The sequence below is a fragment of the Ursus arctos genome, unplaced genomic scaffold (genome assembly GCF_023065955.2).
Source record: "Ursus arctos isolate Adak ecotype North America unplaced genomic scaffold, UrsArc2.0 scaffold_16, whole genome shotgun sequence".
NCBI classification, from domain to species: domain Eukaryota; kingdom Metazoa; phylum Chordata; class Mammalia; order Carnivora; family Ursidae; genus Ursus; species Ursus arctos.
The window spans coordinates 20,505,735-20,531,466 of NW_026622830.1; the positions used below are offsets into that span (position 1 = coordinate 20,505,735).

The 25,732-nt window shown below is 41.1% G+C and overlaps 1 protein-coding gene across 2 annotated transcripts in view; it reads right to left on the reverse strand.

Moving 5' to 3' along the window:
* The window catches only part of RALGAPB (Ral GTPase activating protein non-catalytic subunit beta), an 85,233-nt gene extending 64,757 nt beyond the window's left edge, over positions 1 to 20,476 (reverse strand). The window contains exons 1-3 of one of the 2 annotated variants that reach the window (XM_026503494.4): positions 20,210 to 20,476; positions 7,668 to 7,883; positions 4,287 to 4,489 (exon numbers count right to left, since the gene is read on the reverse strand). In XM_026503494.4, coding sequence (XP_026359279.1) covers positions 4,287 to 4,489; positions 7,668 to 7,853 — 389 coding nt within the window. In that variant the 5' untranslated portion in view covers positions 7,854 to 7,883; positions 20,210 to 20,476. The remainder of the gene's footprint in view (positions 1 to 4,286; positions 4,490 to 7,667; positions 7,884 to 20,209) is intronic. The other variant, XM_026503495.4, reaches the window with a different exon arrangement.
* Positions 20,477 to 25,732: the final 5,256 nt, after the last annotated feature.

A 25,732-nucleotide genomic window follows, 5' to 3' on the forward strand; every position in this document is an offset into this window, starting at 1 on the left:
CCTTTGTATTCTTTTTTAACTTTTTTAAACACACATTCACAAGAATTTGGAATGTGAATTCATAGTGTTCACAGTTGCACTGAAGCTGATGTCTGGTAAAGAAGAGCCTACAGACCCAATGGAATATCCTCACAGGTCCCTGAAACTGATGAGGTATGGAGGCGACTGCCTCAGAATTGAACACCCTGCTACTGCTGTTCTAATGAAAAAAGCAACTTAACCTAAGATGGGGGTTCCAATGGTTCCCAAGATAAACTAGAAAAAAGTTTCATAACTCTCTTTAGTCCACGGGACCATTTTTTCTCAAGAGAATAAAACAGATCAAAGTACTGGGGCTTGAGTTGAAGACAGAGGTCCAAGCCCCAGCCCCTTATCCCTACTTTCCAAAGTGGACGACCTAAGAATTTTGAAAATAGTAGGAAACTCACTGCATAAATGAGTGGTGAGTTGGCCTCCGGACCTCCTATGTGAAACTTAAGACAAGTAACTAATATTACTGAAATAAATCTTGAGGACAAGTTTCTGTATTATGACTTATGTCACAAAGAACTGATAAAACAGAGCTTCCTCAAAAAAATCTAGAAAATGAAGTGAGTGGCCTTACCACTCCTGCCCCACCTTCAGATCGAAGATTCTGATTCTGGGCCATGGCCCAGAAAACCAGACACTTACCCTAAAGTTGCAAATAAATGACACACTAAGGTTTTCCTAAGGAAGTCCTACCTAGAGTAAAATGAGACATTCACTTGGAAAAGACCAAGCCCTCCCAAAGAGCAGGGAGATGTCCCATGTTCAGTTGGAGGTGAATTCAGTTCATGTGAAGCCATGAGGCTCAAGTTTGTGTCTGTTGCTCTGGCTACTTGAAGAATAGTACAAAACTATCTAATAGCCCCAAATCTCATCTAGCCATATAAGAAGTCCAGAATAAGAAATAAGAATAGCTCGAGGGCACCTGGGTGGCTCAGTCGTTAAGCGTCCGCCTTCGGCTCAGGGCGTGATCCCAGGGTCCTGGGATGGAGCCCCACATCAGGCTCCATGCTCTGCGCTGGAAGCCTGCTTCTTCCTCTCCCCCTACCCCTGCTAGTGTTCCCTCTCTCACTGGCTGTCTCTCTCTCTCTGTCAAATAAATAAATAAAATCTTTAAAAAAAAAAAAAAAAAAGACAGACAGACTAGCTCTGGGGCTGACACTCTTCCAAGCTAGTGGTAAGACTCCAAGCCAGTAACTTAGGCCTATTCACTACTTCCAGGTACCCGTCCACTGGTACAAAAGGAAACATCAGCTCTGTAGGTAACTGTAGCCTCACTAAGAAGACCTACATTCAGGAGCAGCGTCCAAGTTTCTAAAGCTAAGAGAAACAAGATCATCTTTACTAAAAAATAAACAGAAAGGTCTAAACACCAGAGATTCTCCTTTCCCCCCAATATTTTCAAAAAGAACTTGTGATCTTCAGAAAAACCATTCTTAGAACAAGGGCTGGTGAACTATAGCCCTTGGGTCAAATCTGGCTGCCATCTGTTCTTGTTGAAGTTTTATTGGAACACTGCCATGCTCATTCATTTATACATTATCTATGGCTGCTTTCTCTACATCAGCAGAGTGAGTAGTTAGAACAGACACAGTATGGCCCACAAAGCCTAAAATATTTACTATCTGGCTGTTTATCAAAAAAGTTTGCCAACCACTGATTTAGAAGAATATTACATTTTTTAAACTACAATATATTTGAGCAATGAAAACCCTAATCAATTTTAAAAGATGATTCACTCTTCAATTACTCAAACAAAAAAAGAGGTCAAACTGATAGGCAAAAAGAGAAAGGTTACCCCCACCGACTTATCTCTAGCAAAGCGGCAAAAAGTTTCTTCCATTTTGAGTGTCACTTTTTATAAAAATAACTAAGTAAACTTGACGACAATTTTGTGATCTGAATAAAAAAAAAAAACTCTGATACTTCCAATAAACGGAGAGGAAATCATAACTTGCAATATTTAGCACTGAAAATATTCAGCTCCCCAGAACTGTTGGCCAGGAGAACTCTAGTACTCAGTTCAGTATCCTCTCCAAAGAATGCACACACACTCGTGAAAAAACAAGCTAATGAACAAGGTACTCATGTTCTCAAAAGGGAAAAAAAGCAAAAGCCCAATTAACTCAAATGCCAGTGATATTCTTCATCAATACAAATGAACTGAACACGGAGAGGTGGTGAGAGTACAAACAGGAAAGAAACACAGTGACAATATTACTCATCAGACTGTCCCATGCCCAAGGAAAAAGCCAGTAAATTAGTCTCCTACATGGAATGACAAAAGCAGTAAAACTATTACACCGTTTTAGAAGAGCCTGCTTAGACACAAGTAATATGCTAATCACTGCCAACTACTTCCTGTTACTACTTCTATTTGAAATCAATAAATACAAGCAACGAATATTTAATTCACATCTAAAGTAATATAAGTACTGCACTGGGTACTGTGGAAGCCCAAAATACGGACAACCTAGTTCTTGCCTTCAATCTGGTTAGCTGGGGAAATGAGACACACACATTTTAAAAGATAAACAATAAAACAGTGAAGACATAAAGGAGTGACACAGGAAGTACCACACTGGTTCAGAAAAGGTATGGTCACCGTGGGTCTGGATGGTCAAGCAAGGCTTGACCAACAAGAGTGAGATGTGGACAACCAGGAGAGGGAGAAGAGGAAGAAGATGACAAAAGGTCACGTGAAGATGCAGATCATTAAGGAGTCTTAAGGGAATGTTTAATTTATGAGTCTGACCTATGAGCAGGGCTCAGGCAGAATTAGCAGCAGATAATCTGGCTAGATTACAGCCAGCATTTCACACAAGGCAAGGAGTTTATACTTGATCCTACACATCACAGTTCTCAATGAGATTTTTTTTTAATTCAAATTTTACAAAGTAATCTTCTTTCTAAAACTCTTTAAAAAATTTTTTTGGGGGGGGGGTGCCTAGGTGGCTCAGGCAGTTAAGCGTCTGCCTTCTGCTCAGGTCATGATCCCAGGTCCTGGAATCCAGCCCCGAGTTGGGCTCCCTGCTCAGTGTGGAGTCTGCTTGTCCCTCTCCCTCTGCCCTCCCCCCGCTCATGCTCTCTCTCTCTCTCTCTCACTCACTAATAAATAAATAAAATTTTTTAAAAATAGTAATTTTTTAAAGTAAACTCAATGCCACATGTGGGGCTCAAACTCACAACCCTGAGATCCAGAGTTGCATACTCTACCAACTGAGCCTGCCAGGCACCCCCAAAGTAATCTTCCTTCTAAACTTAAAAAGTTAAAATTTATAGAGTAGTTTTTGGATGATTCAAAGTCCCTCACCATCTGATAAAGAAAAAGCTGTAACAAGAACTTTTCCAAAAGGAAGCAAGCCCCTCTGCCTCTTTCAAAGACATTAAAAAATAGCTAAAGACAGGTTTTCCTTAAAGGAAATCCTCATGAATGGATAAGAAATAATTAATGCTTTCTTCTCCATTATTTTCTGTATTTCCCAAACTCTTTACAATGACATATAATCTTTTAGAATTGGAAAAAAAAATTTTTAAGATTTATTTATTTATTTATTTGAGAGAGAGAGTGCAAGAGGGGGAGAGTGCAAGCAGGGGAGAGGGAGAAACAGACTCCCTGCCAAGCAGGGTGCCCAATGTGGGGCTTGATCCCAGGACCCTGAGATCATGACTTGAGCTGAAGGCTGCCACTTACCTGACTGAGCCATCCAGGCGCTGCTGGAAAAAAAATTTTAAGCCCAAATAAGGTACATACCCCATACTATGACATTTAAGGTCTTTGTCTCTGAAGATGGGAGAAAAAAAAATCAGTAACAAACTGTTAACATAATCTTTTGGCCTACTATGAATTTGCTCATAATAATTTCAAGTCTGCTTACTTCAATGTCTTCATTCTCTCACAGGAAAAATTCATTTTAAGGTAGTAGACTTAGTTGCCTTTAGCTTAAGTGGAGAAAAGAACTATGATAGATAAAAGTATGATTTTGAATGGAGGGGAAAGGGGTTATAGCATTTTAATATCTAACAGCTATCTTAGAAAGGAAACCAAAAGCCTTTAATGAACACACAGTTGTTAAAAACTCTTAGTAAACATTATATAAGCCCATCTCTTTTCATTAATATTAATACATTCTTCAAACAGTAATGAAAGTCACTTTTCAAAAAACTAACAATGAAATCAGCTCCTATTAATATAAAAAAGTAACATTTATGAATATTTTATTATGATCCTGATAACAGGCCAGACAGGTATAGCTTACCTAGGTACAAAAAGATTTTGCAGGTGTTTTAGTATACTTTGAACATATAGATTAGGCTCTTTAATAACTGGCAATGGAATAGAATCTTTCGGCAATACTAAAGCCATAATCCAGTCTGTATATACATCAACACAATATTTTACAGTCTCTCCATCCAACGGAAGGGTCAGTCCATAGCAAATTACTTCCATGGTCCATTTCACCTGAACAAAAGAAAATATACATACAGGATTATCACAACTCCCTACTAGATTTCAGTAGACTGATTGAAAATATTTACCTCTTTTATTACAAAACCTCTCAAGTGACAGTATATTCATCTCAATTAGGTATCATCAGATTTATTCTCAAGAATGCACTTTCCATGGATAAAATGTGCTCACACATTTCCTAAGCAAAATATTTAAGAAGAAAATAAATTACTTATTTCTAAATATTAAGCCCACATTGGCTTTTACCCATTAGACATTATTATTGTTTGCTATGTGAAATAAAAAGCAATTATGGGCCATCTTGATTTTCCCTAGAAACTGGAGGCACAGAAATAGAAAATTTTAGCTATATTTTTCCTTTGAATTTGTATATAGGTATGTGTGTCACTTAGGAAATCATCTACATAAATTCAATCATATTCCATGTCCACATTATGCAACATTAACAAGCAAAAGGAAGGATATGAACCGCTCAACTCTTTTTCTGCCAAAGAAAATAATTAACATGGGAAGGTAAGAACAAACACAAGTGAGAAGAGACTTAAGCTGGGTAAGATCTTAACAAGGCACTTAGCCGCACTAGTGCCGGCCTCTCGACCCATCTGCATCACATCACAGAGGCTGAGAGAACTTGCCTAAGGGACTGCCAAACCACTGCCTGCAGTCATGAAGAATGAATACGATCTGAGCAGAAAGGGAAAACAGCATGATTTGCAAAAGAGAATGAAACAATATTCCAGATACTGTAGACTGCAAAGTTTCAGTGAATTCCAGACGAAACTTGGGACAAATCACTAAGCAGATGATCAGCGAGCACTTATAAAACGGAAGCATGATCACTGGGAACCAGCCTACTCAAAAAGAACAAGTCATGCTAGACAAGTTTCATTCCTTTACTAACAAGGTTACTATGAAGGCAGTGGACAATTGCATAACCCTGGCAATTTACAAAGCAACTTTCATAAATATCATCTAATCATCAAAATAACCCTGTGTGAGAGGGTAAACTATCCTCACTTTATAGATAAGAAAACTGGGGGCGCCTGGGTGGCACAGTCGTTAAGCGTCTGCCTTCAGCTCAGGGCGTGGTCCCGGCGTTCTGGGATCGAGCCCCACATCAGGCTCCTCCGCTGTGAGCCTGCTTCTTCCTCTCCCACTCCCCCTGCTTGTGTTCCCTCTCTCGCTGGCTATCTCTATCTCTGTCAAATAAATAAATAAATAAATAATCTTTAAAAAAAAAAAAAAAAGAAAACTGACACTTAGGAAGATTAAGCAATTTGGCCCAAGTCACTGGTTTGGAAATGGTAAAACTAGAAAATTGGACCCTAGTCTTGCAGCTAGACATCTGAAGCCACTCTCACCATACCATCAATAGCCTTGTCTGGCTAAGGGGGACCTGGGTTTTAGCAAGAAATGTGGTCAGATGCAGGATATCCTTTGGACAAGATGGAGACCTATGGCCCAGAGGATGGTAGAATGGCTGGATTTATAAGTGGATGAAACACAAGATGAGAGAACACAGTGGTTTAATGTACCAAGATCATTTTGAAGAAGGTGCCCAGTGGCATGCCAAAGGCCCTGCTGAGATTTTAACTTAGGAAAAGACAGAAAAACAGATTATAGGCTGACCATCTGTAGATATCACAAAGCTAAAATGGATAGCTAACTATTCAGGATTCGAAAAGACTTCAAACAGTTTAAAACAAAAAAACAAAGCTGAATCTAACAAGATAAATACATGTCGAGAAAATGTTAAGCTCAAAAACAACTACAAAGACTAAGGGTAAAATTATGTAACAGCAATATAACATAGATAATATAATACAATATTATCTACAACAGTGATAAACTTTAAAGGCTATAATACCACAGTGAAGCTGTGACAAATATAGGAGGGTGGGAGGAATTTAACCACACATAAGAAGGGATTTTAAAAGGGACAGCAAGTCCATAATTGTCAGATGAAAAGACAAAGGAGAAAACATCTCTGGTGATATCTTCATAATAGTTCAATTGTATAATTCTAGAGGACACTGGATTCAAGGACTGTTCTCTCATATCTTTTTAAGGGCGGGGAAGGAGAACAAACAAGGGCTGCCCCAGAGCACCGCTATCTATTCATGTGCCATCTCCTCCCAGGAGAGGACTACAGAGCCAGCAAGAGGAGAGTGCACCAGGGCAAGCTCTGGTGCTCAGGGTAAGTCTCTGCTGAGGTACTCTGAAGAGAGAAAAACCGCTCGTCAGACTGAGGGGCTTCGTCCTCCGGCAACCCATGGCCTGCGGAGGGTAAATAAACTGCCTTTAGAACTATAAGCTTTAGTCTTGTATCCAGTTTTCTATCTAGATTAAGTCTAATCTCTCCTTCATCAGAAAGAAATCAAAAAATAAGGAAGAGAAAAAGTGGGTCTGGAATATAAGTTAACCCAAAGTCTGAAGGTTGTGTAAACTTCCTCAAGCACAGAGACAAAGTTCTAATCCCATATCTTAGCCAGACATCACACTAGCAAGTTCCTGTATCCCTCCATTTTCAGGGTCCCTTCATGTCCTGCCCCTGAACACTTCACTTCAGCCCAGTCACCAGAACCCAAGAACAGAGGACCACCTCCAGGCCAAGCCACTCTAAGAGCCCTTATCTTTAGGGACAGCAAACACAACCCCCATTCCAACGACTTGGGCTCAGAGCCATACGGGCTTAGCTGCTCTGCAGCACTCTAAAACCTGAGAGTCAGGTAAGGGTAGGCAAAACATGGAGACACAGGAGGGCCTCAAGTTCAGTGCATATGTGCAGCCTGAAAAACTTGATACAAGATAGGCCTTCAGTTAGAGGCCATATGGGAGTAGCAGTGAAGACCTTCCAAACACACCTCTGAATAAAAATCTGAAGACTGGGCCCAGAGCTTAAGGGAAAGGGCTGACACTTAAGCCTCTGTCTTGGGCACACAGCTCAAATGGAGAGTTGGGTCTGGCTAGTAAGGAGCCAGCAGCACAAAGGTACAACCTATTCCGTGACCCCCACAAACTCTCAGCCCCAACCCTCAACCCAAACAAAGGTCAAAATTAAGAAAGTTGTACTACATTGGAGAGAAACCCATTAAAAGGACAATGTCAAATAAATGCTTCAATAAAAAAAATTTTGTTTTCACACAGAATGAAATGAAGAAACACTTACTTCTTTGTCAGTTTTTAACAAACTCTCACTACCAGCCACTGAAGGGGTACCTAAGGCCTGCCCAAGGGGATGGACCACTGCATTTGCCACTTCTCGCCCAACGCTCTCTGGATAGCTGTGCAGCACACTCGTGTGGCCCTGATCATTCTGAATCACCAAATGCAGTGACCTCCACTCAGAGTACATCGTGCCGCTAAAGGACTATCCAAATGGCACCTGAAAAGACAAAACAGAATTATGTTAAATTACACTGTTGCAAATTAATAAAAATAAGTAAAACACAGATTTACCCTACATGGAAAGATAAAGCAGCTACAAACACAATGCCAAGTAGACAGAAAAATACACATCTAAATGTTTTGAGAAAGTCCTAAAACAGCCTCATGGCAAGATCAGGGAGGAAGGCAGACCCTGGGAAGCAGCTGTCTGAGCACCTCCCCGAAGAGCCTCAGAAGCGCCGGAGCGGAACTCGGACAGACATCACTGTGCAAGGGGATAAAATGATCTGATTTGGCAGTCATAGCAAGAGGGAGCCCTCCTCATTCTATGTTCCAGGATAGAAAAAGACAGCAGAATGAAGCACACTAAGTAGGAAAGGAAGACAAAGGAAAGAGTTTACTCCAAGATCCAGATTTTTCAGTCAACAATTTCCAAGTACCTATTACATGCTAGAAACTTACCCCTGCAATTTCCCACCAATGTCCTCAAATCAGACATAAAATTCTTTGAGAATATTTCATTCCCTGCAGCAGTGACACACAAATTTCTAGTAATGGAACACCTGGAAGTCACAGTGTTCTTCAGAAAATACTGTAAGAGCTCCACTCACTGAGCATTTACTACATGCTACTCATGCAATCATCAAAACAGGGGTGCCTGGATGGCTCAGTCGGCTAAGCCTCCCGACTCTTGGTTTCAGCTCAGGTCATGGGATCCAGCTCCACATCAGGCTCCACGCTCAGCAGGGAGTCAGCCTGGGATTCTCTCTCTCCTACTCCCTCTGCCCCTCCCCCCACCGTGTTTGTGTATGCGTGTGCGCAGGCTCTCTCTCCCTAAAGATAAATCTTGAAAAAAAACCAACTCAATGAATATTAATAAATGTTATCTCTATTTTACAGATGAAAAAGCTGAGACACAGAGAGGTTTGCTACTTACCTGAGGCTTCAGAGCCATAACATGGTGGAGCTGGGTGTGAATCCATATCTGTTGGGTTCCAGGGACCATTCCCTCAACCATGGCATGTACTACCTTCTCCCTATCTTATACATTCTCCATGCATGTACTGCTTCTCCCTGTGCTGTGTATTCTCCATGAAATGATCTGTCTACCATGCAAATGAAAAACTTTCAGCCACAGAAAACATATCTGTATGAATGCAATGTAAATGTTACAATCACAAACACCACGCTCATGAAGAGAATCAAGGATGGTTAGCTCTTTCCAATTAATTTCTGTTAACTTTCAACTTCTACTTGTTCTGAAATCTGTATGCCCAGTCAACAGAGTTTAAGCAAAATACATGGGTACCCTTAATCTTTAAAAAGTTCTATCCCTTAAAAAAAAAAAAAAAGTTCTATCCCTTAAGTTAATTTTTCTTCACACTGGGAAAGACTAGCATTGTTCATTTTTATCTCAAAAAACCTCATTCCAGCTCAACAAGTATCAGTGTTTTTCAAGAGGATATGGCATTTGAGAATTACAGGCCTGCAGAATGAAGATGAAACTCCTTAGCACAAAGTCAAAGTCATTCACAGACTGGTCCCAAACTACATTTCTTTCTCATTTCCATACAGAGGAACCCACCACCTCCCCTTCCCCTCTTGCGTATCTCCCACCCGCAACCCTACTCAATCTTCTCAGGTGCTTCGGGAATCTCATGGACTCTGGACCCTGGTACCTTTCAGTACCCTGTGAGATCTGATGTTCCCCTCTGAAAAAAAAGCCCTGAAAATGGGAAGGCAAGAGAGATGGACCAGCATCTAACAAGGTACCTACAATTTGAAGGAAGGGTGAATGTGACTATTAAGATTGCCTCAGTTTCCTTGGGTTTATAAGGAATCCTCCCAAAATAATGGAAGGGGGAAAATGGAAAGCTCTGATAGGGAGCCATCCCCATCAGATGACAACTTATATTCCCATGCAACACATTTTTTCTCACCTTTTTTAGTCTATATATATGTATATATACACACACACATACACATACAGTACAGTATAATATACATATACACGCTACACACAGTCTCTTACATATATGCACAAGAATATTACACCACAGGGACTTTCTTTTTTAAAACTTTTTGTTTTAAGGTAGTTTTAATTTTTTTTTTCATTTTATTTAGCTCCATGTCCTGTCCAAATAATTCACTTTCCTAGATAGATAATCCATGTTGCCAACCTAACATTTCCTCTTGTGTTTGTCCTATTCTAACTCAATCATATTAAAATAATTTACATACTTGCATAGATAGGCAGTGTATACTTTTCTATATCTGTTTTTTTTTTTCCATTCAACAATGCCTTGTGAACGTCCTTCCAACTAATAATAGATTCCTTTTAATGACTGTGTAACATTCCATGGCATGGGTGTGGTATATCTTATTCAACCAGTCTCCTAATGATGTGTATTTATTTCATTTCCCATTTTTTGGTACCAGGAAATGATGCAATAAACATGCTTGTTCATATAAACACTGGCCTTTTAATTTCTATGGAACAAGTCCCCAAGAATGAAACTATTGGATCAAAGGACATTTGTTTTTAATGTTAGTAGGTCTTGCCAGATTGCTTCCCAAAAAAAACTGTAACAACTTCCATCTACATTGAGAATGGATGAGAGCCGTTCCCTCCTCTCACTATCTCCTGCCAGGAATTGCTTGCTTTTTTCTTTCTTTCTTTGAGAATTTGGTAGTTATGAAGTGAAATTTCATTGTTCTAGTCACATATTTACATTTTACAGCTTGAGTCTGGCTTAGGTGGTTTCTGTCTCCCCTCTCCTCCATCAGTGTTTCTCAAACTGTGCATCATGAAATAAATGTAATGGTAACACTTTTGTTTTTCATTACATGGAATAAGATATACAATAAAGGCATCACACATAGTAAAGGTAAGCAATATTCTGTGAAATTTGTTTCACTCTTCAGAAATGCATATTTCTGGGTCACGGTGTAAAATACATTTATTATGGGACTAGGTCCAAAAGTGTGAAAATGTAACCCTAAAGTGTATGTGTACTCTCCCAGATTTCCTACAAAACAACTGTTTATTTCTACACACTGAAGTTTTATATTCATCTGGAATTTACTTCTGTAAGGAAAGATGCAATTTATTTTCTTGTAAGTGTACAGGCAGTTGTGCCATCATCATCTATTAAAAATACATCCTTTCCGACCAAACTGAAACACCAATTTGTCATATACTAAATTGTCATTTATACAGGAATCTACTTATGAATGTGTTCTATTCAACTATTTACGTATTCCTATGCCAATGCCATAATGATTTAAATTTAGTGGCTTTACAGAATGTTTTAAGATCTGAAAAGAAAGCCCCCTCCACCTCCCCTATTCTTTTTCAAAACTTTATTGGCTGTTCCCAGAACAAATTATTACATATGTATTCTTCTATAAAAAATTTAGATTATTTTATACAATTAAAAAAATAGACACAACCTTGCTGGGAATCTAATTGAAATTGCTTATTCCACCTTCTCAGCCTCATCTTCTACTGACACTTTTCCACACGTACCCTTCCCCACAGCTATGGCCATAAAGGACCACTGATGGATCACTCAAACTCAACAAGGTTTTTCATACCCTATATTACTGCTCGAGCTACTCCCACTGACTGCACTGCCACGCTTCACCTTGATCCACTTTATGAAGTACTCCTTCAAGGAACAGCACAAATGTCCTCCCTTTGGTAAGGCTTTTCTACACTCCTCAAATCACTCCTCCTCCATGTGCCTATTACAGGTTGATCATATCAAACTTCACATTAACTTATTTGTTGGCTGTGTAAAGATATCTTCACAAGAGTGTCAACCTTTTCTGAGTGGAAACTTCACTTCCTAAATCTTTGAGTAGTTTCTAGCATGCAGTAGGTAATACATGTTTCAGAATGCTAAGGTTTACTAGTGGGAAACAGGAAGACATCAGAAAGTTCCCTTTATTCCACTGAGCTATGTTCAAAATTCTACATACTATACACAAATAAAATTGGAAAATGTCCATTTGTTTTATGCTATTAGTTTTTTTTTAATTTTTTAAAGATTTTATTTATTTATTTGGGAGAGACTGAGAGAGAGAGCACGAGAGGGCAGAGTGTCAGAGGGAGAAGCAGACTCCCCACTGAGCAGGGAGCCAGATGCGGGGCTAGATCCTGGAACTCCGGGATCATGACCTGAGCCAAAGGCACATGCTCAACCAACTAAGCCACCCAGGTGCCCCTATGTTATTAGTTTTTTAAAAAGTAGTTAGATGGTTTCCAAATATCTAAAGAATATTTAATTAATATTTTGCATGAATTCCAGACAACACAGTATTGGAGGGAAAAAAAATGTTTTAAGGCAAAAAAAAAAAAAAAAAAAAGGACAAGTTAGCTTTCAAACTCTATTGCACACATAAGAATCATGGAGGGGCAGGGCAGGGGTGGTGGTGCTGCTGCTGCATATTTCCAGGCCCTATCACTAGAAACTGAAATTCTGTATAGGTCTGCACTGGAGCCTGGGAATAAGCATTTTTAAGAAACAGCTGCTATTCCTCCCAATTCTGAAGAAAAGACAGGAATATTATTCTTTAAAAACAACAACAACACTATGAAAGACCAATCAAAACAGGTTTAATAGCTCTTAAATCCTTAAAAACTTAAATGTAAGAAATTTTAATTCTTTAAATGTACTTTTAAATAATTAAATGTAAGAAAATGAAGCATATAAAGTAGAAAGGTATAGAAAAGATACAGTGAAAAAGTTGAACTTAACTATTAAAATGTATATAACAGAAAAAACATGCTAAGTTTTAACAAAAAACATGCTAAGTTTTAACAAAATAGACAAAAAGTATTAAGACAAAGATGTGCGTTATAATTACAGGCAAATTAAATAAAACAATGAAGAGAAAATAAACATAGGAAACAAACATGAATAAAAAAACAAAGCAAAGCAACAAAGATATTGTTTTGTACCTATTAAACTAGCAAAACAAGTGATAAAACTCAATTCTGATTAGGAGGTAAGGCCAACAAGACACACTCAAGAATTTAAGTCAATGGTTTTCAATACAAAAGAACTGCCTCCTAGAGGGCATTTTGGAACTATTAAGTGTACTTCTGGTTAACACAATGATTGGGGTGTGCTATTGGTATTTACGGGCAGAGGCAGGAAATCTAGACATCCTGCAATGCAGGAGACAGTCCTGCACATTGAACAATTATGCTACTTTTCACATGACTATCAACTGTCTGCCAGAAAATCATTCTGTCCTTAACTGTCTAAGCCTAGAAATGTAACTCTACTTTATATAAAAATACGAAATATTTTGTGCTATCTTAATATACACTGAATTTTTCAGTAATGCAATTAATCGTGTAAACTGCGAAAAGACTGGACCTTTTATGTTTATAACCTCACCATACCAAGAATTGTTTAAAAAAAAAAAAAAAACTGTTGACCATTTCAGAAAAATCACATCACCAAAGGCTATGCCACGGGTGATATCTGAGCTGCTGATACCACACACTGCTATCAGACACACAATCACAAGAACTACATACATACTTCTGAAGCCCTTATTTCAAAATGTCAAATATACAAGAAAAGACAGTCTCTTTAATAAATGGTGCTGGGAAAATTGGATATTCACATGTAAAAAAAATGGAACAACCCCTATCTTATACCATCCACAAAAATTAACTCAAACTGGATTAAAGACTTAATTTTAAGACACAAAACTCCTAGAAGAAAACACAGGAAAAAGGCTCCTTGATATGGGTCTTGATAATGGATTTTTTGGAAATCATACCTAAAGCAGAAGCAACAAAATGAAAAATAAGTGGAACCACAACAAACTGAGAAGCTTCTGCAGAGCAAAAGAAACCATCAACAAAGCGAAAAGACAACCTATGGGGAAAATATGGGAATGGGAAAAAATACTTGCAAACCATGTATCTGATAAGGGGTTAATATCCAAAACACACAAAGAACTCGTATATACAACTCAATAGCAAAAAACCCCAAATAATCCAATTAAAAATGGGCAAAGGATCTGAATAGACATTTTTCCAAAGAACATATATGAATGGACAACAGGTAGATGAAAAGGTGCTCAACATCATTAGTCATTAGGGAAATGCAAATTGAAACCAAAATGAGATACTACCCCATGCCTGTTAAAACGGCCATTGTCAAAAAGACATAATAAATGCTGGCATGGATGTGGAGAAAAGGGGACCCTTATACACTGTTGGTGGGATTGTGAACTGGTACAGCCACTATAGAAAAAGGTATGAAATTTCCTCAAAAAATTAAAAAAGAACTAACATATGATCCAGCAATTTCACTTGTGGGAATATATCCAAAGGAAATGAAAGTACTAATTCAAAAAGATATCTGCACCCCCATGTTCATAGCAACGTCAATACATGGAAACAACCTAAGTGTCCATTGATGGATGAATGGATAAAGAAGTTGTGTGTGTGGGGAGGGTGTATAATGGAATATTATTTAGCCATAAAGAAACAAGAAAATTCTATCATTTGTAACAACACAGATGGACAATGAAGGCATTATGCTAGGTGAAGGTAGACAGAGAAAGACAAATACTGTATGATCTCACTTATATGTGGCACCTTAAAAACAAACGAACAACAAAAAAAAACCCCAACAAAATCATAGAAAAAGAGATCAGATTTGTGGTTACCAGTGATGGGGGTTTTGGGGAGGGGAGATTGGAGGAAGGTAGTCAAAAGGTACAAACTTCCAGTTACGAGATAAATAAGCACTAGGGATATAATGTACAACGTAATGACTATAGTTACCGCTGCTGTATGACATACAGGAAAGCTGTTAAGAGAGCAGATCCTAAGAGTTCTCATCACAAGGAAAATATTTTTTTTTCTTTTTATTGTATCTATAGGAGATGATGGATATTAACTAAACCTATTATGGTAAGCTATAGGCAAGACATTGTGGAAGTTCAGAGGACAAAAGATTACTTTTGATTGAAAGAAGGGCTGAGCTGGAAAACAACAGGTTAAGATCAGGGAAGAATGAATGAGGTATTGAACGAAGGTTACAATTTTAACAGAGATAAGAAAATTAAGTGAATAAGAGTGAGAATAAAAAGAGGCGGGCAGAAAAGAAAAATATATGAGGAAGGGTGCTTGCTTCAAGTAGCAAAAAAAAACAGCACCAGAAACTAAAAACCTAGAGTGGCAGAAAAGAGAGCTGTAAGTAGAAGGGATAAGATTTCAAAGATAAACAGTGACCAATTTTGAAAGAGTATGAATGCTAGGGCTGGAGATTTATAACTTAACAAAAACTGGGGCAGAGAATGAGAGAATATTAACTTTATCAAAGAAATGATACAACAGAAACTAGAATTTGGTGTAAGTGTCCAAGACAGGCTGAAGAGACAACAGAAAAGTAAACTCCAGTGCAGCTAATATACTGAGAGGGAGGGAGGGAAGGATGGGGACGAGGCAGGGAGGACCGGGCACTGCAGTGAGAAATGAAGACAGAACTGAAGTTAGATAATTAAGGGCTCTGACTGCTAAGTTAAGGATCCTGTGTCTCCTCCCCAGACAGGCTCGGTCAGCTATCACCCTGAGCTACTAGCAGAGAAGTCTCCAGAAGTAAATATGACAGGAGGAAGGAGAAGATGATGACAATGCTCCCCTGCAGATCACTTAATTTCTTCCCAACTCTACATGTGTCATTTTCTAGGTAATCTCCCTGGAGGTTTCTACTATCAGGTGACTGTGTGCTGGTAACAGCTTATGGCTTGTAGGCACTACTGCAAAGTAACATGAAGGTTTGGTCTAATTGACAGATTACCAAAATGATTGATACAGTGGTAGTAGTAGATGCACTGAGACCACAGCCTGACATTAATTATATCAATGGACTCAACCAATATTTACTGCATGCCTTCTGTACACCTTCTGTACACCATGCACAGGGAATAATAACAGTGAATAAATAAGATCCCTGTTCCCAAGAAGCTCCAAGTCTAATTGCAAAGAACAACTTTTAAAAACTTCATAAAGTAAATCCAGACATCAGTTATTTCTGAAACAAACATTTATTAAACACAAGCTACATGTCAGGTATTGTCCTAGGTATAGGTAGGCAGATATAAACGGGACACGATGCCTGCCCAAGGGAAGGTTTCATAGTAAGGAAGACAAGAGAAATCTATGACAACACCAGAGTACCGCAGTATTCAACATAACTAACTGACATGATGAGTTTTGAAGTCAGCATCAAACAAGAGAAAAACTACTAGAGATCTTGCTTTGCACCTCTGTAAGTGTACCTCTGTAAAACTGATCATTTTGAAAGAGCTTTCACGTGTTATTTCATTTTATTCCAATAACGAGCCTAGAAAGTTCAGTAAGACAGATGTACTAGACACTAGCTGAGGAAACAAAAAAGGCTATAACTTGCTCAGAGTCACATCAAGTGACAGTAGAGCTGGGACAAGAAACCACCTTTTGCTCCAAAGCCCAATGTTTTTCCCTTTTGTTCTGACTCCATACCTCACCATTATGACCTTGGACAAGTCACTTGGCATTTCTTTGTCATAGTTTCCTCATCTGCAAAACAGGGAGAACACCTGCAGTACCTACCTAAAGTAACTCAGGGGGAAGGATCAAATAAAGTGACATAAGGCAACATACTTTAAGATGTACAAAGGCAAGGTACACATTATCAGGCACGCCTTGTTTCTCTTAGGAAAAATAGGGTACAGAGTGCCAAAACACTGAGTAAATATATGAACCATGCTGGATTTTAAAGCACACATTGCTCTCAAGGTCACCCATATAACTTTATGATGAATAAAGACAAAAGGATTATAGTTTACATTTCTGTTGTAGTCCCACTGACCCTACAAGGCAAATATCAATCAAGTTTCATCAGAAAGGAATGTATTCACCTATACACCAGATTCTGTTGGGGATCCTACCAAACACCTGAATCACAAGAAAGAAAGACAGGTTGTGCCTGTATTCCTCCCTAAAAGGGTAAACAAGTAGTTTTTGCTAGTCTGTTTCAAAAAAAAAAAAAAGCATGAATACTATGAATACCCTGCCCGCCCCTCATCAGCACCATCACACTTCTCATCTTTTATGCCTCAGACCTGCTCTGTCCAGTACAGGAGCCATATCCGCACGTAACTACTTACATTTAAATTAGAAATTCAGTTCCTCATTTACACTAGTCACATTTCCAGTGCTCAGTACTCACATGTGGCTAGGGGCTACCATACTGGACAGTGCAGATACAGAGCTGCTTTAGATACTATACTTCTATTTTTATGACAACTCTAATGAAACTATAGACTCCTTGAGGACAGAGGCTGTGTCTTATTTGTCTTGGTATCCTCAGTATATAAAGTACATGTCACACACCAAGCATTCACTATACATCTAATTGAGTTCTCAAACATAGCAGACTACTCTGTCATTTTCCCCACCCCAAAACACACACACAGGCACACACACAACAATAACAAAGAAGACATCCTCTCACTTGGGGCATGGAGGTGGAAGGAAATACTGCACGCAGAGGAAGGAACCTGCTTTCTAGCCCTTGATGTGCTAGAACGCAACCATGTTGTCTTGGGCAAATTACCTACTTTCTTCATTTCTAAAAACTTAGAATTATACTCCATGTACTTTAATTCTAAAACTTTAATCATCTTGTACCAAAAGAAATCATGTATTCTATCTAAAAGGTCTTTATGCATGTCAGAAAACACATTGGCTAACATTGATGAGTATCTCAAATTAAACAGAATCCATTTCTAAGTCTCAGGCTATCTTGATTGGAGCCACTTTTGGTCTTTAATGAACATGTGAGATACTTCACCTTTACTTTGGATATCAACTACAGAGTAAAACCTCAGGCTTAAAGATTGAGTTTCTTCCAGGCGCTGAGGCCAGAACTGGATAGTCTGTCCACATCTGATCAGAGAGAAACAAGAGCAAGTTTCTTGAGTATCTGAATTTGACAAGAATTGTCCCATCAGTTTCTCTATTAGCCTTAGCCTAAAAATGGACAAAACAGTCCAAAACAGAACCAAGAGAATCTTTCTGTAACAATTCTTATTCTGTAAAGAATGTCTTTATATAAAATGTATATATTTTTATTTAGTCCACACACTTCACCATATTTAACTGCTATAAAAAAACTTTATTGTACAAAAACCTCTTCATAATGACCTTCACACACATATTCACTCATTTCCTTTTATAAACTTTACATGATTTGAAGACCAGCCAAGAACAAATATAATCTGAATTACTGGCCTGCCTTTCCTTAAAATCTGTAAATATGTTGGGCAATAGCAGTTCAGGCATTCTACAATAAATATCTACTAAGTTTGTCAAATCCTCTTTTCATTAAATACTACTTATGTCATCTCTCCTAGTGAACAGGATAAACTGCTAAAATAGCCAATCCCATCTACTAGCATTTACCAAGTACCAACAAAGCAATAACAACGTTTAGTAAATGACAACTAAACACTATTTTGGACAATGAGGTGGGGAACATATGCAAAGGCCTACAAACAATTAAAGGTCTCCACTGCAGAAATGATCATATCTGATTATGATAAAATCAGATTTTAAACAAATCAACCAATGTTGATTACACATCATCCTACATAGTGCCTTGCCAGTGTAAGAACTCAATGTGTTTCTCCAGCTGCTGGATGGATAAATTAATGAACCTAACTAGAGTGTTTCTAAGCAAAAAGAACAAAACTCTATAGGTTAAGAACTATCAAACACCTTTTGCAAAAATGGAAATAGAGAAGCATGAAGTCTATGACATAGAAGAGACTCAAACATGCCAATCAGTAAAACCTGTGTAAGTCTATACCAAAACACTGGGAGAACTAGAGATCAAAAAATATAGTTCAAGTTGCTCATAATCCAGTAGAAGAGAAAGAAATGCAATACAGAAAAAGAACTGGTAAATTCCATTATGATGATGCTAAAGAGCATATAAGAACAACCCAAGGTGCCTAAGTGTCACAGACACAGGCTTCCCAAAGGGCACGCTGGGAGTTAGGCAGCCAGAGACTGCAAGAAAAAGCTCTGTGCACATGTATAAGAGAGAGCAGAAATGTGTTCGTTTGGGTGGAGTGGGGACAAAGCATGGAGGATAGTCTAGGTAGAAGAGCAAATGTAAAGATGACCCAGAAGTTAAAGACACTAGATCCATGAGTACTGTATATCAAGGAAAACCATAAACTAACAGTTTATGTGAGACGTATATACTGTAAACGTATAGCAACTCAGAAATCCTGTAGAGAAAGTTACTTTCCACCCCCAAGTGGCTTTCACAAAGTGGAGTAGTCACTGGGCCTAAAGATACGATCTTTGCAAGTGGAACTTGCATTTTTAACAAACTCCCAGACGATTCTCCTACACACTTAAACTGGAGATGCACTGAAACATCTTCTGAGATACAGGGCTGCCCACCCTAGCAGTTCCCAAAGTTTGTTACACATTGGAATCACATGGGGCTCCTTAAAAAATACGGACGTCTGCCCCCCCCCCCCCGCCTTCCTCCAAACATTCTGATTTAATCCGTCTGGGTGTGCTGCCTCAGCTTCGGGAATCTTTAAAAGCGGCCCCAGGTGACTTTAACATGCAGGAAAGCTGGAGAGCCACTGACCTAATTGTTGAGAACTTCAATCTGGAGTCAGGCTGCCTGGGTCCAAATTACCAGCTATGTGACCTTGGGAAAGTAAGTCACCAAACCATTCAGAGCCTCAGTTGCATCGTCAGTAAAATGGGGATAACCATCCTACCTTACAGGCTTGTTGTGAAGTTAGATGTGGTGAACGTAATGGCCTGGCACAATGCCTGGCGTATAGTGAGCGCTTAACAAGGGTTAGCTGTTTATTCTCGTTATTAACTCTTCCTCACCCGACTGTCACTGTGCAATGGGCAGCATCGTCCCCACAGGGCGGCAGCAACTCAAGCTGGACCAAATTCCTCGCCGGAGTTGTCTAGCTCCGCTCCAGACCCGCCCCCTCCCCCAGGCTGCAGGAGAGCGCATCGCCCGGCCCGGGTAGCTCCCAAGGGCTAGACCGGGTCGGAACAGACCCGATAGAAGCCGCCGACTCCCCCCCGAGTCGGGGCCAGGCTCCGCCGGACCCCGCGGGTCCCCGGAGAAAAGCAGAGCCGTGCTTCCGAAGGCAGGGCCCTTGAGGCACCCGGGCTCGAGAGACAGTGGCCGTTTCGGGACCGCCTGGACGTGAGGAGAGGGGAGGGTCCGGCAGCGACGGGGAGGGCCGTCCGGTTACCTGAGGCGACGGGCGGGGCCCGCATCGCTGGGGCGGGCGCCGCCGCCGCCGCCGCCGCCGGCCGCGCTCGGCCTTCCGCCTCACGCCACCCGCGCCATAGTGCCGGCGCTTTTGCTGCCCAGGCCGGCTGTCCTCGGGCGGTCGATCCGTCCACCCGTCAGCGACTCTCCGCGGGCGCCCGGGGACGACGAAGGCCGGTCAGGCCGGCCGGCTGGGCTCTGCTCTGGCAACTTCCGACTGCCAGGGGCGGCAGCGTCAAATAACTCCCCGAACCGAGTGGACCACCGCGCGTGCGCGGCGCGCCTGATCAGAGGCTTCTGCGGGTCCGAAGCCGCGGCGTTAAATAATTCCCGAGACACGGCGCCGGAAGCTGCGCCTGCGCAGCTATCCCAGATCGCCGTGCGGGGCACATTTTCTCCTTCCTTTCCGGATCAAGTGGAGTGGGAGGAGTGAAGTGACGGCTGCGGCTGCCTCATCTCAATACCGCCCAGGGGGCGCTCCACCTGCGTCCCTGTGAATCAGTACAGACTTCGCATGTTTTCGGTGCCGACTGAGTACGGGGCTTCTCTGCAAGATTCTGGCTCCCACCCAGGTTCTAGGAGTTTCTCCCATCCCAGCATTACAGCACCCTTTCTTTGAAATGTTGCCCTTTCCTCGCTGCTCCCTTATTACCTGGACATAGCATTAACTATAAGAAATACTCAATTCCAGGCGAGGGGCAGACTACAAATTAATCAGAGTCTCTGGTTAAGGAGTTGAGTCTGACATAGGCGAGTAAACATAAATAGTAATAATAGTAGCAGGAGATACCGGTTTAAGGACCTACGATGCACCATAGATTTTGTAAACATTACCCCTTTCTAGAATGTGGTTTCACCCTCAACGAGGAAAATAATAAATACGCTTAAATAGATACAGCTCGAGTGCCTTGGGACTGTAAAGGGGGAAACTTGGGCTGAGAGAGAAGAGGAGGGAAGCCGCGGCCTTGAGACTGTCCTTGATATTTAGAGAAGACAGGATCAGGGTGTTGAGTAGTGCTGAAGGCATGGTTGTCTGAAAAGGGCTGAAGAGAGCAGAGAAAATGCTGACTTCTTACCTTCAGTTAGAAGAGACCATGGGAACTGATATTCTCATAAAAAGAATAGAAGAGTGTTTCCTCAAGACCTTGCCACCCCCTTACCCCCCAGCCCTGCCGCCAAGCCCAACCCCAGGAAAGTTGTTAGAGGAAAGAGGAACAAGGAGTAAGAATGTTCCAGGACAGGAATGGGGCTATATCCAGGACGCTTTGTGGATCAAAGCAATGCATTTTAATCAAATGCAGTGTGACAAACACTCTAAGAGGCTCACTGAATATCTATTCCAACCACTTATCCCTTGCCTTTCAGAACTACGGAGACTGGAAAGCAAAGCATACCATTTCCAACCTCCCTTGCAGCTAGGAGTGGCAACAAAACAAAGTTTCTGGCCAAGAGGATGTAGACAGAAGTCCGAAGGGAGATCCTCCCTCCAGAATAAAAGTGAAGTCTTTGGAGACGTTTGTGACCTTCACCTTTCCTGTACTTCATGCATGGAATTCAGGCACAGCACCTGGAGGTGCTGCAGTCATCTTGAGACCATGAGGAGAACTATGCTAAGGAAGGTGGAACAGAAAGACGAAAGAAGCCTGGTTCTTTAGGACATACTCAAGCATCTGCACAAACCCTGCTAATTTTGGTGACTGTTGCTCACGTTGAAACCAGGGTGAGTTTAGGACCCTGAGCTACCAACAGTCCACTGAAGATGCTTGGGCTTGGGTTGTATGATGTGGGCCCAAATGTTGGTTTGCACCTCTGTGTTCAGAACATGATACCGCTCTGACCTACTGCAGCCAGGGTGATGGGGGGGGGGGGGGCAGCAGGGATCCTTTACTCTGTGCACTCTGCAGTTCCTTCCTCAGCTGGTCCCCAGGGCAGTCACCTCACCCCCTTTGGCAGGAGTTGCTATGCCTGTCTCCTCCAATGACTTGAAATGTTGCTCTGCAATGCCAGTGTGCTCTTCTCATTGATGTACTTTCTTGCCTCTGACGGACATGACGGCATGCTGCTCTCATTGTCTTAAGCCATGCAGCACAAGGGTGGATGCATCTTGTATGAATGGGACTGCTCTTCTCGCAGACTCCTTTCCTGTGCTCCCTGCTGGTGGCGGTGTGTGGAAGGCGAGTGTGGTCAGCATTGAAAGCAATCACATTTTAGGAACACAGTGACAATTGCCTGAAGAGTTCAAGATATGATTAGAAGATGTGTTGTCTGTGTTTACGAAACGATATTCCAAAAGGTAAATTTAACATGGCCAGAAAATAAATTATCATTAACATTTTCCTGCATATTCTGGGTAAGATTTGTATTTGTAGTTCTCATCAGTGAGTCACTGTAGAAAACTCTGAGTCCTTGGAAGCCAGTGTATCGAGACCACCACTGCTGGATGATGCACCATCATAAGAAATAATATACCAAGCATTAAATAAATGTATCAGAGGACTACAAAGTTAGGTTATATTGTTTCAGTACTAACAGGTTCCAAATAGTGTACCTTTTTTGGCAGTGGGAAATATGAAATTAAGCAAGAATGGCACATTTTATAGTAAAAAACATGAAGGGATGGTTCTGGGACTCGAACTGGAAGAGATGGCGCCTGGATACTACCAAGAATCTTCATGTGCCCCGATAGGACAATAAATACAGTCCCAGCACCTCCTCCCTACCCATTATTCTAAATCCCCATCAATGAATCACTATATTCCACAAGGGCCCATGAATTTTGTGATATATTTTTAAGCAAATTGCTTATATAGAAAGGAGTCATGCAAAAAACATTTGCCCAAGGCCTTGCACATACTAGTGCTGCTTTGGCTAGTGTCCTCTTCCCCCGGTAGCCCCCTCGAGTTTCCCTGAGCTCACTTCCTCCACTCTTGAGAGCACCATTTTCCAGGCAGTCTTGCTTGCCAACCTGGGCCCCACTGTAGTGGCTGCTTGTGCCCCAGAACATCCCCTCCCATCAAAAGGTCCAATTCATACATATACTCCTTTCCTGCTTGAAGGGAATGTGCCTGCTCTCTTATTTTTAAGAACTGAAAATAAGTTTTGTGACCAAATAAGGGCAAGCCACTGAGAACGGACTGTTGTCTGAATGCCATGAGCAAGGGCCATCACAACGTGTTTATTTTGAGAACTCAACATGCTGCCCGTTTGCTGGAACCTAGTTAGGCAGGCCAGTGTCATACAAGGGAAAGTCAGCCTGGATAAGCAAAATGCCCACAGTGCCTCATGCAAAGCCTCCGTGGAATACCTTATTAACTGGCCATTTGGAGGCAAGCTAAGGGAAAAAATAAGCTTTTCACTAGGATGCATGGGTGACAGAAACCTGACTTATGCTTCCAAACGAAATAATTTTTGGAAAACTTACAGAATCAAATGAGGGGGAAGACAGACGTCAAACTGGGCCAACACAACAGACACCATAGACTGGAATGCCACCAGACTTCCTGCCCTGCATCTCTGCTTCTCTCTGTATGTGGACTTCTGACTTCACACTTAGTCTGGTTTTTTGCATACAGTGAGAGACATATACTGGGTTTATCCCAGGGCACATCCCCATCCCTCTTCCACTGAGGGTAGGCAGGCCAGCCACATAGAGTTGTGCACTGGACAATTCATGGGAGCCATTCACATCATAGTTTACTGTTGAGAAGCAGAGATGCTGGGCATGCTTGGCTGAGCCAATGCCACAGAAAATGGAAAGAAAAGGATAGGTTTTCCTAGCACAACCTTCTCTGGTGAGCAGTAGCCCTTGAGGATCCCCTTCCAAGGAAGTTCAAGGAATCCCATCTTGACCATTAATGACCTCCCTAATAAAGCCACCAGGGAATAAAGCTGGTGTTCTGATTCTCTCATGGTTATGAAGGAGTGCCAAAGACGAGAACACTGGGGAGTTCTGAACCCTCTGAATTCCTGTCTACAGGGGTCAATACAGGGAGGTCTCCTGTGTGATGGGTCACATGCTCCCTTACTGATGGGAAATCCCAACAAAAGCATTTGAAGTTATAAACTCCTTGTGTACTGTTTTAGCTGCATTCCACAAGTTTTGATATACGGTATTTTCATTCAGTTCAAGTCTGAATATTCTCTAAAGTTTGTTTTGGTTTTATGTCTTTATGTTGTAGTCGCATATTGTAGTCTATATGATACTGATGCATTGGTATGTGCGATTTGCTTTGCAACATACAATGTGGTCAACATTTAGAAGTGCTCTAAATGTGCTTGAGAAAAAATATATACTCTCATTGTTGGGCAAAGATTTCTAAACATGTTTTCTAAAATATGTGCTGAAATCAAGCCTATATTCCAAAGACCAGAATCTTTGGAAAAGGAGAAACAGTAACTTTTCGGTGAAGTCTGGCAGCCACCCCTCAGCCAAGTAAGTGATCAAGGTTAATATCACTAGTGATAAGTCATGTTGATATCATGTTCCCCTGATGTGTGATGAGAGGAGAACTGCACCTCTGTGATATTCTTTCCTCAAATCCACAACCGTATTCTAGTCATGAGAAACCAGCGAAGAAACGCAAATCAAAGACGTTCTACCAAATACTAACATTCTCCAAAACTGTCAAGGTCTGAAAAAGCAAGGAAAGCCTTGAGAATCTGTTGCAGATCGGAGGAAAGGAGGATATACCCTGACAAAACGTAACATGGTGATCTGGACCAGATCCTGGCACAGAAAACGGACATTACAGGGGAAGCTGGTGAAATCCAAACCGAGTCTGGAGTTCAGGTAATGGGACTGTGCCAATATTAATTTCTTAATTGACAAATATACTGTGGCTACATAATAGCCATGTGCTTGTTAGGGGAAGCTGGGTGAAGGGCATATGGAACTCTCTCTGTACTAGGTTTTTAACTTTTCTGTAAATCTAAAATTATTCCAAAAGAAAAGATTTATTTTTAAAGCTCAAGTCTGTTGCTTGTGTTGTTCAAATCTTCCAGTAAAAATAAAGTAAGGGAAACAATAAGGGGAAGGGTCTGTCTCCACTTCTCTAAAAACTACTTTGGAGGCTTCAGCCCCAACGTCCCCAAGACAAGGAAGCAAACACAAAACTTGGCCATCTTCTTGATATGGTGCAGAAGAACCTTTATTAATAATAGCAGAGGTCCATAATTTAACAATGAATCAGGGTGTCTGCTTTACGGGTGTTTTCATATGTCTTCATTGCATCCCTTTAAGGGAGGTAACCAAGGCCCAGAGAGGGTGAAACTCGTCACCCGAGTCACCCAGCCAGGTTGAACTAGGTGTGTGTGGCATGAAGCCAGTGCGCTCACACTCACTCCGGGCTGCTGCCCCAGTCCTCCGCGCTGCATGCCATCCCCGCTGGCCCTCCTCCAGCTCCCCCTCTGTCCCCCACACTGCTTGCACACGTGCACCACTCCTCCATGGCCCAGGTAATTCCACTTGCTCAGGGAGACCTTCTCTGACCGCCCCCCAAGACCT